Raw genomic sequence first — 17,256 nt, 5'->3', positions numbered from 1 at the left:
GCAAACATTTGCTTCATGTTCAAACTGCCCCAATCAACATTGGTACCTGATTAATATGACGAGGCATTTGTTCTCAGTCTCAGCACCTGCTGTCAGTCGGAATAGTTCGGCCTCAATACCAGCCGCCTTCAATCCCCCTTTCTGACTGCTTGTGTCAGGCGAGGCAGTCCGTTAATCTCCAAAGAAGCCACAAAAAGAGCAGCTCTATAGTACAGCGAAAAAACGGATTATGTGCATCTAAAAAGACATGGGCGGCGGCAAATGTTGTGCTTAGATAAGATAATGGTTCACCGCCTGCATCTTGCGGCAGAAAAAAAAGCCAAGAGAGGCAGGTAACGAAAGCTAATGCGCAAATAAATCCCAAGGTTATTTTTTTAACTTGGACTTTCCCACCTTCTCGTTGTCTAGTTACAGACTTTGATCTCAGTCATGGCTCGGGTAGACGATAAGGCACGCTTCTATCTAGAGCGTTCTGTGCCTCAACTCCGGGAGTTTGAAGCCAAAGAATTATTTTCAAAGGTATACTCTAGTTATTTGACTAATCTGCGGTCGATGCCATCATCTTCGCGAGAACACGGCTGATGAACCATGCACTATTTTAGGACGAAATTCGCACACTCGTACAGAAGCGTACGGATTTCGAGCGCGTCATCCTCTCTTCAGGATCCAAACCGTCCGATGTTCTTGCATATATCGCCTGGGAGCAGTCGCTTGAAAGCCTTCGTCGCAAGCGCTGCCATCGGCTCAAAATTCGACATTCTACATCCTATTCTAGTCAAGCACGCATATTTCAAACGTATGAACGGGGTGTGACACGCCACCCGGGCAGCGCTTTATTGTGGCGGCATTACCTCGATTATGCCGCGCAGGTAAAGGCAACAAAACGATGGAGGCGCGTGATGACGCGCGCTGTCCGTATGTTGCCGAGTGACTCTGAGTTGTGGGTGTTAGCCGGGAAAAAAGCGGTACAGGACGGCGATATGGACAGCGCGAGAGGTGTTTTCATGCGCGGATGTCGGTTCTGCACGGCGGACGAATTGGTATGGATGGAGTACGCTCGAGCCGAGATGAAGTGGCTGGTACAGCTGAAAGACCAGAGGGAAACTACGGCACTTCCATCTGCAGCGGAAGCGGTGACTGGAGGTGGCCAAAAATACCGAGGTGAAGTAGTCGGAGATGGTAACATCATGTTTAGCGACGACGCAGACGAGGATGACCGCAATGAAGAAGACGGTGACGACTTTGGACAGTTGCTGTCCCTGCCGAAACCGCTCAGGAATATGGACAAAAACAAGATACATGGCTTTGACCAAGAAGCTGTACAAAGGCTGGATAAAAGTCCATCGGTGGACGGCGCCATCCCGCTGGCGATTTTTGATATTGCTGCGAAGCAGTCATTTTTCAGCGCAGAAGCCGCAGAAGCCTTTTTCGACATGTTCGCCTCTTTCAGGGACGTGTCAGTGGTGGATCAGATCGTCGAGCACGTCCTGTCTACAACGATCGACATGTTCCCTAATGCCAGTTCTACATGGAGCTGTCAAGTCAAGCGACCACTGCTAAACCTGAGCCCTGATGATAGCACGTTCCCGAAAGCACTTCGCATGTCTCTCACCAAGATGCATCAAGGCGTGGTCAAAACAACAGAAAAGATGCAGTTTGTGGCCAAATGCATGGCCTGGATTGATAACATTTTGACTCTGAGCCTTGACAGCGGTATACGGATAGTTTTGGAGGATTCGCGTAGGAAGCTGGAGAAAGCATAATAAGCTCTGCTTTAAAGACCTGTATTCTACAAAGTTCAGTGACTAGATAAGCTGGAGTTTTTGCAACCCGAAATCCGCCATCGTATGCATCAAGTAGATGCCTTGGCTTGTGCCACACCTAACAGATGCTCCCATTCCTCAACGCTGACTCTGCTAACACTGAGGCGAGCCTGCTTGAGCAGTTGCATCTTCTCAAGTGGGCCCCCTGGAGCCCCCTTTTTACGTAATTCTTTAAGCGTAATAGCCTCTCTAAACTTGCTATGGAATTTAACATGAACAACACTCCATTTTGGGTCGGTGTTTTTGGAGGAACGATCATAATAAGGCGCCGTCGGATTAGAGGCTGATACTATGAGATGATGCGAAACGTGTTAAAAAGAAATCGTATCTTCAAAAGACAGCAGAAGCAACCTACGGTCGGGAGAATGCTCCTGTACAATCTCCATTGTGCCAACGATGCCTGGTTCTTTGCAGTTGGAGTGGTAAAAGAAGGCCAGGTCCCCCTTTTTCATTGCGCGTAGATTGTTCCGAGCTTTGGGAACATGTTAGCGGTAATTTAAGCGTATTTGCAACGTAAGATACCTTCTACGCTTGTGTCTGCATACCTACTTTGTAAGGTGTTTAAAAAGAGAGCTGCTATTTGCACCGTAAAAATTAGCTATCTGCACTGTAATCCACTGATAAGAGATATGGTTGTGGATTTCCCGAGGTCATGTGGATTCCCCTAGGTCACCTGACTTGACCTCGGCCGCCGAAATCACTAGATAAGACGAAGCCCTGATCTGCGCGCATACTGCGCACAGTCTGGTCTGTAAGGAGTCAACGACCCAACGAAATATCATCACTAGATCTTCTAAAGTCCTTAGAGCTTGCTACGATACGTGCAACTGGTCCGGACGTATATCCTATAAGGATTGCCGTACGGGTCTTACGCTGGTATTCGCGCAGAGCAACTGTGCGTACAGACTAGCGGTGCACGGAGTAGAAGCTACAAAAAATGGATTTTTTATACTAGTATCTACTAGATACAAGATCTACTGCTTTAACTAGTAAGAGACGAATTTGCTGCTTCTTTTCTAGTAAATCTAATATTTATACGATTTTTTTCCGAATTTATACGACTTTTTCTGCATTCTTACGATTTGTTTACCCTCTCTTTCTCTGCCGTTATGCCGCCTAAAAGAGCCGCCGCCGCCGCTAAGCCTAGGACTCTTAGACCTAGTAACAAAGGTAATAGCGACGTTATAATTAGAGTTACTAGGCCCTTTAGTTCTTAGCTTCTAGGCCAGCTTTTAGAGCACTTTAGCCGACTATTAGACTAAGAAGCTTGTCTCTAGTCTTTAAAAGACGAAATATAGGCTTAAAACGCTACGGCTAACAATTATTATGCTATAAGGGTTGGTTTGCAATGCGTGGTTATAAAGGCTTAACTAGTTTGTACTGTTATATTAAGACTTTAACTTAACGAACTATAGGAGACTAGTAGGCGAAGGCCTGCCAGCTAATTTATACGTGGCTAGAAGATGCGGTTAAGCGCAACCCTAGTAGGGCGTGGCACAGCTAAGTGGCTGTGCTAGTCCCGTGCAACGTGTTAAGATAGTTTGTTAAGTCCGTCGCTTAGTAAGCGACTAGTTGCCGAACCGGTGCGTAGGGACGCGTGTATAGAATACCTTTACACTATTCCCCCCCTCCCTAGGTAACGCCCCTGTTAGCCTAAAGGTGCATACGCGGCAGCCACTTGCTTGTTAAAAAACCTCTCCTTATAAAGTTAGGAAAAAGAGTTAAGCGCTCTAGGTTATTGGCTGTTGCCGAGCGGTTGTGGACCGCTTGCTTATGCGACTGCATTTAAGTAACGTGGAAGCGCACACGTACTGCTTGGTCTATGGCGGCAGTAAACGCCGGATCCTGCTTAATGCATAGGTCGTCTTATTTATTAAAGCTCTCTAGGAGGCGTGCAGCTTAGATCTTAGTTAAGGAACGCTTGCCGCTAATAGGTGTTGCAAGGAGGCTAGCCTTAAATACTTAGTGCATAGGGGTGTAGTATACGCTAACTAAAAACGGTAGCGTAAGGCTTGCGACTTTTAACTACTAGCAAGGTAGGATAAAGGTAATAGCAGCTGTTTATTGCTTGCTAATTATAGAACTATTGCCTACTAAATAGTAAAGGCAGTCTACTGCTAGAATATTCTTTTATTTAATTTTAGACGTTTCTTACCTTGCTATTAAAGTAAGGTTAGGTAAGGTTTTAAGATGCATTTAAACATTTAATAACGTAGCTTCTTTATTACCTTAAAGTATAAAAGAGTAAGTATATTTTATAATTTAAAACAAATTTGTTTATACTTATAAGACTACTTCTGCCTCTTTAGCCCTTTTTTCTTTAATTTTACTTGCGTAGTAGGTTAATGCAACGGTTTGCAACTTTGCGTAGTAGCTAGCTAATAATTGCTTATAGATAATATCTAACTAAAGCTGCTTTTAAGTTTTAATAAACTTTTTTATAGATGCAAACCTTATAAAACGCCCTTCTTAGGCATACGCACTATCTTTTAAGAGCGTAGGTCTTTGCTAGCATAGCGTCTACTAAGCAATAGCTAACCTTATAGTAAGCTTTATGTTTAAACTACGTCTTTAAGGCTTATTTAAATGTTTACCATAAATTCTTATGTATAGCTATGCTAAAAAACCTAGCGTGCTACGTTAGTTGTATAGCTAACAATATATTATGCTTGCTAGTAAGTGCGTTAACTTGTGTGCGCTAGTAGCTAATTGCTAACTAATAGCTCCTTAAAGAGATTAAAGGCTTAGCTTAATATATTTAGGAATTTTTAGCTAGTATAAATAAGTTGCTACTTTAGCGGATAACGGTTAATAATATTATTATAGCGCTAGGCGATTGCGTAGCAATTGCTTAAAGGTTAATAGCCTTAATAGCAGTAACTAAGGAACTTAGCCGCGCCTTATAAGAAGATAAGTTAAAGCTTTTAGCAACTAACTAGCACTCTTAGCGCAAACATTTTAAGACGGCATAATAGGCTGCATTATACCTTAGTGTTCTTTACTAGTACTAGCAAGAGCTAAAGCTTACCTTAACGCTTGCGTAGTAGTTAGCAAAGGTAGCCTAGCTTTTGCCGCTAATGTCCTTAGATATAGGCATACTGTTATAGGTATAGACTTAAGTTGCTACTACTCTTAAAGTAATAGTAAGTTCTTTAATCTTTATTGTTAAGTTATTGCTAACTTATTACCTAGGCTAATCCTTATTTTATTACTCTTAGCCTAGCCTAGCGCGCTATAGCTATTTAAGCTAGCTATAGTAGTATGCTTTACTATACTATAAAAGTAAAGAGGCTGCTTAAGCGGATCTTATAAACTATAGCGGCCTTAGTTAAGCTAGCCTAGATTAACTAGGTAGTAGTCTTTCTTTAGCCGCTATCTTTAGCGGCGCCTAGTAAGCAACGGTCTTACGCTAAGTTTCTAACCTTAGCTAAGCGCTAGCGTAGCGCTAAGACTATTCCTAGTGCTATAGCTAGTAGTAGTAAGGCGGTTATAGTAGCTAGTAGTAGTAGTATAGCAGTATTTAGTAAGAGTATGCTAGTAAGCAGCTAGTTAGCAGCTAGTAGTAGTTATATGCTAGCTAGTAAAGGCTTGCTTAGTAGTACGAAGAGGGATAAAGAGGGATAAAGAGGTAAAAGAGATGTTTATAAAGAAAGATAGTAATAAGTAGCTAGTAGCTAAGTAATAGCTTACTAATAGTATATTTTAAGTTTATAGCTTTAAGGGGCGCCCTTAAAGCTAGAATAAGTAGTTTATAGTGCGTAATTATATAAAAATAGTAAGAGTAGTTAACTAATAATTAGCTTATATATAGTTAGCTATTACTTTATAGTCTTTTTATTTCTTATAAGTGCGTTTTATAGTCTTTTAGTAAGACTATAACTTGTAGCTAGCATGCGCTAGATGCTGTTTTAGTTCTTAGGTATTATACTTAGCTAGCTAGCCTTTTTATTTTACTAAGAACTAGGTTTATAACCCTTTACTAAGGTAAGTAATTATAAGGGTATTCTATACACGCGTCCTTACGCACCGGTTCGGCAACTAGTTGCTTACTAAGCGACAAACTTAACAAACTATCTTAACACGTTGCATAAGACTAGCATAGCCACTTAGCTATGCTACGCCTTACTAGGGTTACGCTATACTATATCTTCTAGCTACGTATATATTAGCTAGCAGGCCTTTGCCTACTAGTCTCCTATAGTTTATTAAGTTAAAGTCTTAATATAATAGTATAAACCGGTTAAGCCTTTGTAACTACGCATTGTATACTAACCTCTTACATTCTTTAACTTCTATTCTATAAGGAGCAATGTCCGATTATAGGGCGGCTACTCTGCGATTAGCACGCGAACTATTAAAAGCCAAGGACGTGCTAATGCTACCCTTTACGCTAATGCACAGCAGCTACACCTTGCGGGCAGCATCTATAGGCACCTTAACCCTGTCCGCTAAGTTAGAAACAAGACTAGTATACGTGCTACTTAATAACACCTTGCCGGCTAAAAAGCAGCTGTAAAGCAATAAATACACTTATATTATATAGACGCTAAAGGCATTAACTAACATTATAGCTATAAGGGTTATAAGGCTACTGCCTAGCAGTTGCTACTATAACGGTAAGCTACTATAATATAGCATTAAAAGGCTAGAAATTAGTGCCTTTACTATAGAGATAGAAGAGTAGTTAGCGACAATAGAGGACGCTTACAACATTAATGCACATAGTAACGCGTTAAAAAATATAAAGATTATTTAGGTAGGCAGTAGGCTAACTACTATACTAGCGGCTAATTAGCGAAAGCACCGCGACCAACTCTACGCTAGTAAACCTCTAGTTATACGCCTTATATAGACGCACTTTATTGCGTTTATTTATTAGGAACACTTAAACCTTAAATTCTAGATGCACTGCATCTATAAGGAAAGCTAGACGCTTTAACAGGGCGGCAAGTTGCTAATAGCGTACTAGCAGAAATAGGATTACTTGTAACAAAAGATTAGCAACACCTATAACTAGGTAGGCAAGATTGCCTAGAGGTATTAGCAAGGGCTTAACGACTACTTAGCGAAGTAGTATTAAAATAAGACTATTAGTAAGTCTTTTAGTATAGCAATAAAGATTGCTAATGCTTATAAGGAGTATTAGTCCTAAGGCTAGGAACGGAAGAAGAGATAGGACAACTAGAAGTAGGCGGTTATAGTTAACAGCGTGCTAGCTAGTAGGCTAATAAAGAAATAGCGCTATAATAATAATAAGATAGGGAACTGCGGTTTTATAAGGAGCAACCTAAGCTTATAACCGGTTGCTAGATAAAGTTAGTCTACTTTCTAACTTATTAACCTTAGTAGTTTAAATAACATTAATATTACGTTAAAGTGCTAGAATTATAGTAAGAGTAGGTATACCTCTTAGGAGTGCTTTAAGCTTAAAACTTGCGTATAAGTTAAGGAGCTTTAAGCAGAACTAGAAGATAGTCTTTAAAAGCTTAATAACTAAAAGGCGACCTACTTTAACTAGGAAAACTAGTAAGGTTAATAAAGAAGCCTTATTCTTTATTAACCTTACTAGCATAGCTAACTAGGGATGTAATTCCTTACTACTATACCTTAGCTAAGGCATAGACGCCTAGTAATTGCTAGGCTGCTATTATTATAAGCCTAGATTCTTATACTAACTTAAATATAGTTAACCTAGATGTTGTTTAACGGCTTAGTCTAAAGCTGCTTTAATAGCACTTAAACTTAAACTTAGTCTTTATTAATAAGAAAGCACTATAGGCCTACAGCCTATATAAGTTAACTATTATACTAATAAAGGATAAGGTCTTTTACGCGTTAATATAGGTCTTTACAGCTGTTTGCTAAGCAGGCGCTAACTGCAAAGACATTATCTTAAGTTATAAAGGACTAGGGTTTCTAGGTATTGTTATTAACACTATCTAATAGGCTTAGTCTTTTGCTATTATAGTTTTTAAGACCTTTAAGCAGATAAGCTAACGCTTATATAATAGCGAGGAGTTGTTTGCTATCTGCTTAACATAGTTAGATTTAAGTCCTTATAAACTAGACATCTTTATTGTAGACGATAATCTGGCTTTACTAGACCTTAGCTAGCGACTACTATTTTATATATAACTATTTGCTAAAGTGTTTAACACTAATAAGGCAAAGGAACTACCTTTGTTAGCAGATGCGAAGCACTTAATTAAGCTAGAAGATAGCGTAAAAGTATTATATAGCCCTTTATACTTATTATCTTCTGCCTAGCAAGAGAAGCTTTGCTGCTTTATTAATAAGTTGTTAGTAAATAAGCGGATTGCGTATAGCAATAGTCTAGCTAAAGCCTTAGTAATTTTTATCTTAAAAAAGAATAGTACTTTACATATATGCGTTAACTACTAGGGTTTAAATTAAGTAACTAAGAAGGACTACTACTCTCTCTTATTAATTAGTAAGATATTAGATTGCTTAGACGGCGCAAAAGTGTTCTTTAAAGTAGATATAAAGGAAGCGTACTGGTTAAGGCCTTTAATTAGTAAAAGACCGCTTTCTAAACAAAATATAAGCTCTTTAAGTTTTATATTATACCCTTTAAACTAACTAACGCGCTAGCTATATTTTAAGTATATATCTACTACGTAGTAGTAAGGCTAGTAGGCATAGTCTATAAAGTATACCTAGATAACATCTTAATCTAATTCTAGACTAAATAGGAGTATAAGAAGCACCTTTAATTAGTTTTTAAGCGGCTAGAGGCTGCATAGCTATATACAAATTCTAAGAAGTATAAATTCTTTAAAGAGGAAATTAATTTCTTAAGGTTTATTGTTACTATAAAAAGGCTAGCTATAGACCCTAAGCAGGTTAAAGCTATTGCCGAATAAAAGGCCCTTAAGTGCGTATAGGACATACAATCCTTCCTAGGGTTTGCGAACTTTTATAGACGCTTTATTTCCTACTACTTTTATATTATACAGGCTCTAATAAAGTTAATAAAGACAGGCCCTAGCCTGCCGCGCAAGCGCGGAGCCGTCGCTACGCAACTGTTTGTGTTAACTAAAGAGGTAAAGGTTGCTTTTAAATTGCTAAAGATAGTATTTATAATAGCAACAATTCTTTACTACTATAATAATATAAAGCCTACGTAGGTAGAAACGGATGCGTTAGGCTACGCTATCTCTAGCATTATCTCTTCGCTTACGGATAGTAAGTAGCAACTAGTTACTTACTACTTATGCAAGCTAACGGCTTATAAGATGCGGTAAAGAGTAGGATAGTAGAAGCTCTTAGCTATTATTAAGAGCTTAAAGCACTAGCGTTACTATTTAAAAGGTCAAAAGGACTTATTTGTAGTCCTAACCGACTACTAGGCGCTAAAAGGCGTTATTAAGGCATTAGCAAAAGATCTTTAGAACTAAATTGCTTAATAGGTATTCCGCCTTTTAGCGTTTAACTTTAAGATTAAGCATTACTTAAGGTCTACTAACCTAGCAGATAGTCTATCCTGCCGACTAGACTATATAAAAGGTAATATTGTATACAATAACATGCTCTCTTTGCTTCTTAGCAAGCTATAGATCGTAGATTAGTCGTTAAGGCTCCTTATGCTAAGAGCTTTGTTATTATTAATATAAAAGGCGCGGGTCGCTACTAGCTAAGAACGGCTATTACTACCCTAGTGCTTCTTTAAACTATATAATACTATTTGCAACGCTTAAGGCTAAGACTAATTACTAGACAACCTGTATGCAAAGGCTAGACAAAGCTAGGGGAACAACACCTATTATCTATAGAAAGGGAATACCTTATTCTACAAAGATTACATTGTTATTCTATTAGCGAATAAGCTGCGGGCAAGGCTAATTAGTCTATACTACAACTCTCTTATAGTAGGCTATATAAGAGTTTATAAGACTATAGAACTCTTTACTAGGAAGTACTACTAGCTAGACATAGCTATTAACGTTTACGCGTTTGTTGCTAACTATTTATTATATATAAGCAATAAGGTTTTATAGCATAAGCTGTATAAATACCTTTAGTCCTTACCTATATTTATTTAGCTATTTTAGCACATTAGTGTAGATTTTATAACTAGTCTTAGGTTAAGCCTAGGCTTAGACAGCTGTCTATACAATGCTATCTTAGTAGTAGTTAATTGCTATACAAAGTATAGCATATTTATCCTTACCTAAAAGACGGTTATGGCTGCTAAGATTGCCTAACTTATTTACAACTATATAAAGACTAAGTTTAGTATCCTATAAGTAATTGTTAGTAATAAGAATAGCCTATTTACTAGCTAATTTTAGTAGGAACTAATATAACTTTAAAGGGTTTAGCTAATAATGTTAATAGCGTATTACCTATAAATAGACGGTAGTACTAAAATCTTAAACTAGACCTTAAAGCGCTTCTAACAAACGTTCTATAGTTGTTTGCAACACTAGTAGACGCAAGTGTTAAGTACGGCAGAGTTTGCATACAACAACGCCCGCTATACTATAACAAAGACCTCTTTGTTTTATACGTTGTACGCATACTACCCTTGTTTTATAGACGACTTTCTTTTTATTAAAGCTGTGGTAAAGGGCGTGTAAGAGCGTATTAGTCGGCTATAGGCTGTTTAGCAAAAGCTAGAAGTGTTATAGGAAAAAGCAATTTGCTAATAGAAGAAGGGCTATAATAAGCGATACTTATATAAGGACTTTATTAAAGGCGAATTTATAGGATTATTAATAAAGCACCTAAACCTAGCTAGCTTAAAAAAGCTAAACCTAACCTTCTTACTTGTTTATATTATAAAGAAGCTAGGCCTAGTTATATATTAGGTTGCCTTGCTATTATAGTACGCACGCTAATACAACGTATTTTATATCTCTTACCTTAAGCTATAAACCGCTATAAAAAAAGATAGGGAAGAGCTTTTATTCTTAAAAATAGTAGAAGACTAGAAGGAGTATAAGGTTAAAGACATTATTACTTACCTTAGCAAAGGGTTGTAAACCTAGTTCCTAGTAAAATAGAAAGGCTAGCTAGCTAAGTATAATACCTAGGAACTAGAAAAGCACTTAGCGTATGCTAGCTATAAGTTGTAGTCTTACTAAAAGACTATAAAGCGCACTTATAAGAAAATAAAAAACTATAAGGTAATAGCTAGCTATATATAAGCTAATTATTAGTTAACTACTTTTACTATTTTTATATAATTATATACTATAAACTACTTATTCTAGCTTTAAAGGCGCTCTTTAAAGCTATAAACCTAAAACATACTATTAGTAGGCTATTACTTAGCTACTAGCTACTTATTACTATCCTTCTTTATAAACGTCTTTTTTACCCTCTTATTCTTTTTCTTAACACTATCCTCTTTATCTCTCTTCTTACTAGCTAGTATATAGCTACTACTAGCCGCTAACTAGCCGCCTACTAGCATACTCTTACTAAATGCTACTATACTACTACTACTAGCTGCTGCAACCGCCTTACTACTACTAGCTATAGCACTAAGAACGGTCTTAGCGCTATGCTAGCGCTTAGCTAAGGTTTGCAACTTAGCGTAGAACTATCGCTTACTAGGCACTATTAAAAGTAGCAGCTAAAGAAAAACTACTACTTAGTTAATCTAGGCTAGCTCGACTAAGGCTGCTATAGTTTGCAAGATTTGCTTAAGCAGCCTTTTTGCTTCTATAGTATAGTAAAGCGTGCTGCTATAACTGGCTTAAATAGCTATAGCGCGCTAGGCTAGGCTAAGTATAATAGAATAAGGATTAGCTTAGGTAATAAGTTAGCAATAACTTAATAATAGAGATTAAGGGACTTGCTATTACTTTAAAGGTAGTAGTAACTTAAGTCTATGCCTATAATAGTATGCTTACGTCTAAGAACATTAGCGGCAAGAGCTAAGCTACCTTTGCTAACCGCTGCATAGGCGTTAAAGTAAGCTCTAGCTTTTGCTAGTACTAGTAAAGGACACTAAGGCGTAATATAGCCTATTATACTATCTTAAAACAGTTGCGCTAAGAGCGCTAGTCGGTTGCTAAGGGCTTTAACTTATTTTTCTATAAGGCGCGGCTAAGTTCCTTAGTTACTACCATTAAGGCTATTAACCTTTAGGCAATTGCTGCGCAATTGCCTAGCGCTATAATAATATTATTAACTATTATTTGCTAAAGTAGCAACTTGTTTATACTAGCTAGAAATTTCTAAATATATTAGGCTAAGCCCTTAATCTCTTTAAGGAGCTATTAGTTAGTAATTATATAAGGGTATTCTACACACGCGTCCCTACACACCGGTTTAGTAACTAGTCGCTTACTAAGCGATAAAGTTAACAAACTATCTTAACACGTTATACAGGACTAGCATAGCTACTTAGCTATACTACGCCCTACTAGGTTTGCGCTATACTACATCTTCTAGCTATGTATATATTAGCTAGCAGGCCTTTGCCTACTAGTCTCTTATAGTTCGTTAAGTTAAAGTCTTAATATAATAGTATAAACTAGTTAAGCCTTTGTAACTACGCATTGCACACTAGCCTCTTACATTCTTTAACTTCTTTTCTATAAAGAGCAATATTTAATTATAGGGCGGCTACTCTATAATTAGCACGTAAACTATTAGAAGCTAAGGACGTGCTAATGCTACCCTCTACGCTAATGCACGGCAGCTACACCTTGCACGCAGCATTTGCAAGCACCTTAACCCTATCTGTTAAATTAGAAATAAGACTAGTATACGTGCTACTTAATAATACCTTGCCGCTTAACGATACTTTGCCGCTTAACGATACTTTGCCGGCTAAAAAGCAGCTGCAAAGCGATGAATATACTTACATTATATAGACGCTAAAGGCACTAACTAACATTATAGCTGTAAGGGTTATAGGGCTACCGCCTAGTAGTTGCTACTATAACAACAAGCTACTATAATATAGTATTAAAAGGCTAGAAATTAGTGTCTTTGCTACAAAGACAGAAGAGTGGTTAGCGACAATAAAGAACGCTTATAATACTAATGCACGTAGTAACGCGTTAAAAGATATAAAGATTATTTAAGCAGGTAGTTAGCTAACTACTATACTAGCGGCTAATTAGCAAAAGCACTACGACTGACTCTACGCTAGTAAACCTCTAGTTACACGCCCTATATAGACGCACTTCGTTACGTTTATCTATTAGGAACACTTAAACCCTAAATTCTAAATGCATTGTATCTATAAGGAAAGCTAGACGCTTTAGCAGGGCGGCGAGTCGCTAATGGCGTACTAGCGGAAATGGGACTACTTGCAACGAAAGATTAGCAATACCTTTAACTAGGCAAGCGAGATTGCCTAAAGGTATTAGCAAGGGCTTAACAACTACTTAGCAAAGTAGTATTAAAATAAGACTATTAGCAAGTCTTTTAATATAGCAATAGAGATCGCTAATGCTTGCAAAGAGTATTAGTCTTAGGGCTAAGAATAGAGGAAGAGATAGGACGACTAAAAGTAGGCGGTTATAGTTGACGGCGTGCTAGCTAGTAGGCTAACAAAGAAATAGCGCCGCGACAATAAAAAGACAGGGAACCGCGGTCTTATAAGGAGTAACCTAAGCCTATAACCGGTTGCCGGCTAAGGTTAGTTTACTTCCTAACCTGCTAACCTTAGTAGTTTGAACAACATTAACGTTGTATTAAAGTGCTAGAATTGTAGCAAGAGCGGGCACACCTCCTAAGAGTGCTTTAAGCTTAAAACCTACGCATAGGTTAAGGAGCTTTAAGCAGAACTAGAAGATAGTCTTTAAAAGCTTAATAACTAGAAGGCGACCTACTTCGACTAAGAAAACTAGCAGGGTTAACGAAGGAGCCTTGCCCTTTATTAACCCTACCGGCGTAGCTAACTAAGAATGTAATTCCTTACTACTATACCCTAGCTAAGGCATAGACGCCTAGTAATCGCTAGGCTGCCGTCGTTGTAAATCTAGATTCTTATGCTAACTTAAACGTAGTTAACCTAAAGGTTGTTTAACAGCTTAGTCTAAAGCTGCTTTAGCAGCACTTAAACTTAAACCTAGTCTTTATTGATAAGAAAGCACTATAAGCCTGCGGCTTATATAAGCTAACTATTATACTAATAAAGAATAAGGTCTCTTACGCGTTAACATAGGTCTTTACAGCTGTTTGCTAAGTAAGCGCTAACCGTAGAGATATTATCCTAAGTTATAAGGAACTAGGGTTTCTAGGCGTTGTTATTAACACTGTTTAATAGGCTTAGTTATTTGCTATTATAGTTTTTAAGACCTTTAAGCGGATAAGCTAACGCCTATGCAATAGTAAAGAGTTGTTTGCTATCTACTTAACGTAGTTAGATTTAAGTCCTTATAAACTAGACATCTCTACTATAGACAATAATCTAGCTTTACTAGACCCTAGCTAGCGACCGCCGTTCTATATACAACTATTTGCTAAAGTGTTTAACACTAATAAGGCGAAGGAACTACCCTTGTTAGCAGACGCAAAGCACCTAATTAAGCTAGAAGACGGCGTAAAGGTGCTATATAGCCCTTTATACCTGCTATCTCCTGCCTAGTAAGAGAAGCTCCGCTACTTTATTAATAAGTTGTTAGCGAATAGGCGGATTGCCTATAGCAATAGTCTAGCTAAAGCTTTAGTAATCTTTGTCTTAAAGAAGGACGGTACTTTGCGCATATGCGTTGACTACTAAGGTTTAAATTGGGTAACTAAGAAGGACTGCTACTCTCTCTTATTAATTAGTAAGCTATTAAATCGCTTAGATAGCGCAAAGGTGTTCTCTAAGGTAAATATAAAGGAAGCGTACTATAGGATCTAGGTTAAGGCCTTTAATTAGTAAAAGACCGCTTTTTAAATAAAATATAAGCTTTTTAAGTTTTATATTATACTCTTTAGACTAACTAACGTGCTAGCTACATTTTAAGTATATATCTACCGCGTACTAGCAAGGCTAGTAGGCATAGTCTGCAAGGTATACCTAGATAACATCTTAATCTACTCTTAGACTAAGAAGAAGTATAAAAAGCACCTTTAATTAGTTTTTAAGCAGCTAGAGGCTACGTAGCTATATATAAATCTTAAGAAGTGCAAATTCTTTAAAGAGGAAATTAATTTCTTAAGGTTTGTCGTCACTATAAAAGGGCTAGCTATAGACCTTAAGCAAGTTAAAGCTATCGCTAATTAGAAGGCCCCTAAGTGTGTATAAGATGTACAATCCTTCTTAAAGTTTGCAAACTTCTATAGACACTTTATTTCCTACTACTTTTGCATTATACAGGCTTTAACAGAGTTAATAAAGATAGGCCCTAGCCTGCTACATAAGCGTAAAGCCGTCGCTACGCAACTATTTGTGTTAACTAAAGAGGTAAAGATTGCTTTTAAATTGCTAAAGACAGCATTTATAATAGCAACAATTCTCTACTACTATAATAACACAAAGCCTATATAGGTAGAAACAAATGCGTTAAGCTATACTATCTCTAGCATTATCTCTTAGCTTATAGACAATGTAGTAGAGAGTAGGATAATAAAAGCTCCTAGCTATTATTAAAAGCTTAGAGTACTAGCGTTACTATTTAGAAAGTCTAAAAGACCTATTTCTAGTCTTAACTAACTACTAGGCGCTAAAAGGCGTTGTTAAGGCATTAGCAAAGGATCTCTAGAACTAAATTGCCTAATAGGTATTCCGCCTCTTAGCGTTTAACTTTAAGATTAAGCACTACCTAGGGTTTACTAACCTAGCAAACAGTCTGTCCTACCGACTAGACTATATAAAAGGTAACATTATATATAATAACGTGCTCTCCTTGCTTCTTAACAAGCTATAGATTGCAGACTAGTCGTTAAGGCTCTTTATGCTAAAAGCTTTATTATTATTAGTATAGAAGGCGCGGGTTACTACTAGCTAAGAACGGCCGTTATAACCTTAGTACTCCCTTAAACTATATAATACTATTTGTAACGCTTAAGGCTAAGACCGATTACTAGACAACTTGTTTGCAAAGGCTAGACAAAGCTAGAGGAACAACACCTATTATCTATAGAAAAGGAATACCTTGTTCTATAAGGATCGCATCGTCGTCTTATTAGTAGATAAGCTGTAAGCAAGGCTAATTAGTCTATACTATAACTCCTCTATAGTAGGCTATATAGAAGTCTATAAGACTATAAAACTCCTTACTAAGAAGTACTACTAGCTAGATATAGCTACTAACGTTTATACGTTTATTACAAACTATTTGTTATATATAAGCAACAAGGTCTTATAGCATAAGCTATACAAATACCTCTAGTCCTTACCTATACTTGTTTAGCTATTCTAGCATATTAGTATAGATTTTATAACTAGTCTTAGGTTAAGCCTAGGCTTAGACAGCCGTCTATACAACGCTATCCTAGTAGTAGTTGATTGTTATATAAAGCATAGTATGTTTATCCTTACCTAAAAGACGGTTATAGCTGCTAAGGTCGCCTAACTTATCTATAACCGTATAAAGACTAAGTTTAGTATCCTAGAAGTAATCGTTAGTAATAAAGATAGCCTATTTACTAGCCAATTTTAGTATGAACTAATGCGACTTTAAAGGGTCTAGCTAATAATGTTAATAGCGTACCACCTATAGATAGACAGTAGCACTAAGATCCTTAACTAGACCTTAGAGCGCTTCTTACAAATGTTTTATAGTTGTTTGCAACACTAGTAGACGCAAGTGTTAAGTATAGCAGAGTTTGCGTATAATAACGCCTACTATACTATAATAAAGACCTCTTTATTCTATGCATTATACGCATACTACTCTTATTTTATAGACAACTTCCCTTTTACTAAGGCTGTAGTAAAGGGCGTGTAAAAGCGTGTTAGTTAGCTATAGGCTGTCTAGTAAAAGCTAGAAGTATTGTAGGAAAAAGCGATTTGCTAATAAGAGAAGGGCTATAATAAGTAACGCTTATATAAGGACTTTATTAAAGGCAAATTTATAGGTTTATTAATAAAGCACTTAAACCTAGCTAGCTTAAAGAAGCTAAACTTAACCTTCCTATGCGTCTACATTATAAAAAAGCTAGGCCTAGTTACGTATTAAGTCGCCTTGCTATTATAGTATGCACGCTAACACAATATGTTTTATGTCTTTTACCTTAAGCTATAGACTGCTATAGTAAAAGACAAGGAAGAGCTTCTATTCCTAGAAATAGTAGAAGACTAGAAGGAGTATAAGGTTAAAGACATTATTACTTACTTTAGTAAAGGCTTGTAGACCTAGTTCCTAGTAAAATAAAAAGGCTAGCTGGCTAAGTATAATACCTAGGAACCTAAAGAGCACCTAGCGCACGCTAGCTACAAGTTATAGTCTTATTAAAAGACTATAAAATGTACTTATAAGAAATAGAAAGACTATAAGGCAACGGCTAGCTATAT

General features: G+C 37.3%; 1 protein-coding gene across 1 annotated transcript; it reads left to right on the top strand.

The window, feature by feature from the left end:
* Window positions 1–980: 980 nt before the first annotated feature.
* On the top strand, window positions 981–1,763 carry CMQ_5459 (rRNA processing protein; the record flags this gene model as incomplete). The annotated part of the gene is made up of 1 exon (XM_014317416.1): window positions 981–1,763. The coding sequence occupies one exon, from the start codon at window positions 981–983 to the stop codon at window positions 1,761–1,763; it is 783 nt and encodes a 260-aa protein (XP_014172891.1).
* Between the last annotated feature and the right edge of the window lie 15,493 nt (window positions 1,764–17,256).

This window comes from Grosmannia clavigera (genome assembly GCF_000143105.1).
Source record: "Grosmannia clavigera kw1407 unplaced genomic scaffold GCSC_142, whole genome shotgun sequence".
In the NCBI taxonomy this organism is placed as follows: Eukaryota; Fungi; Ascomycota; class Sordariomycetes; order Ophiostomatales; family Ophiostomataceae; genus Leptographium; species Leptographium clavigerum.
Note: the sequence above shows the minus strand (reverse complement) of the source record. Positions and strands in the feature narration are given on the sequence as shown.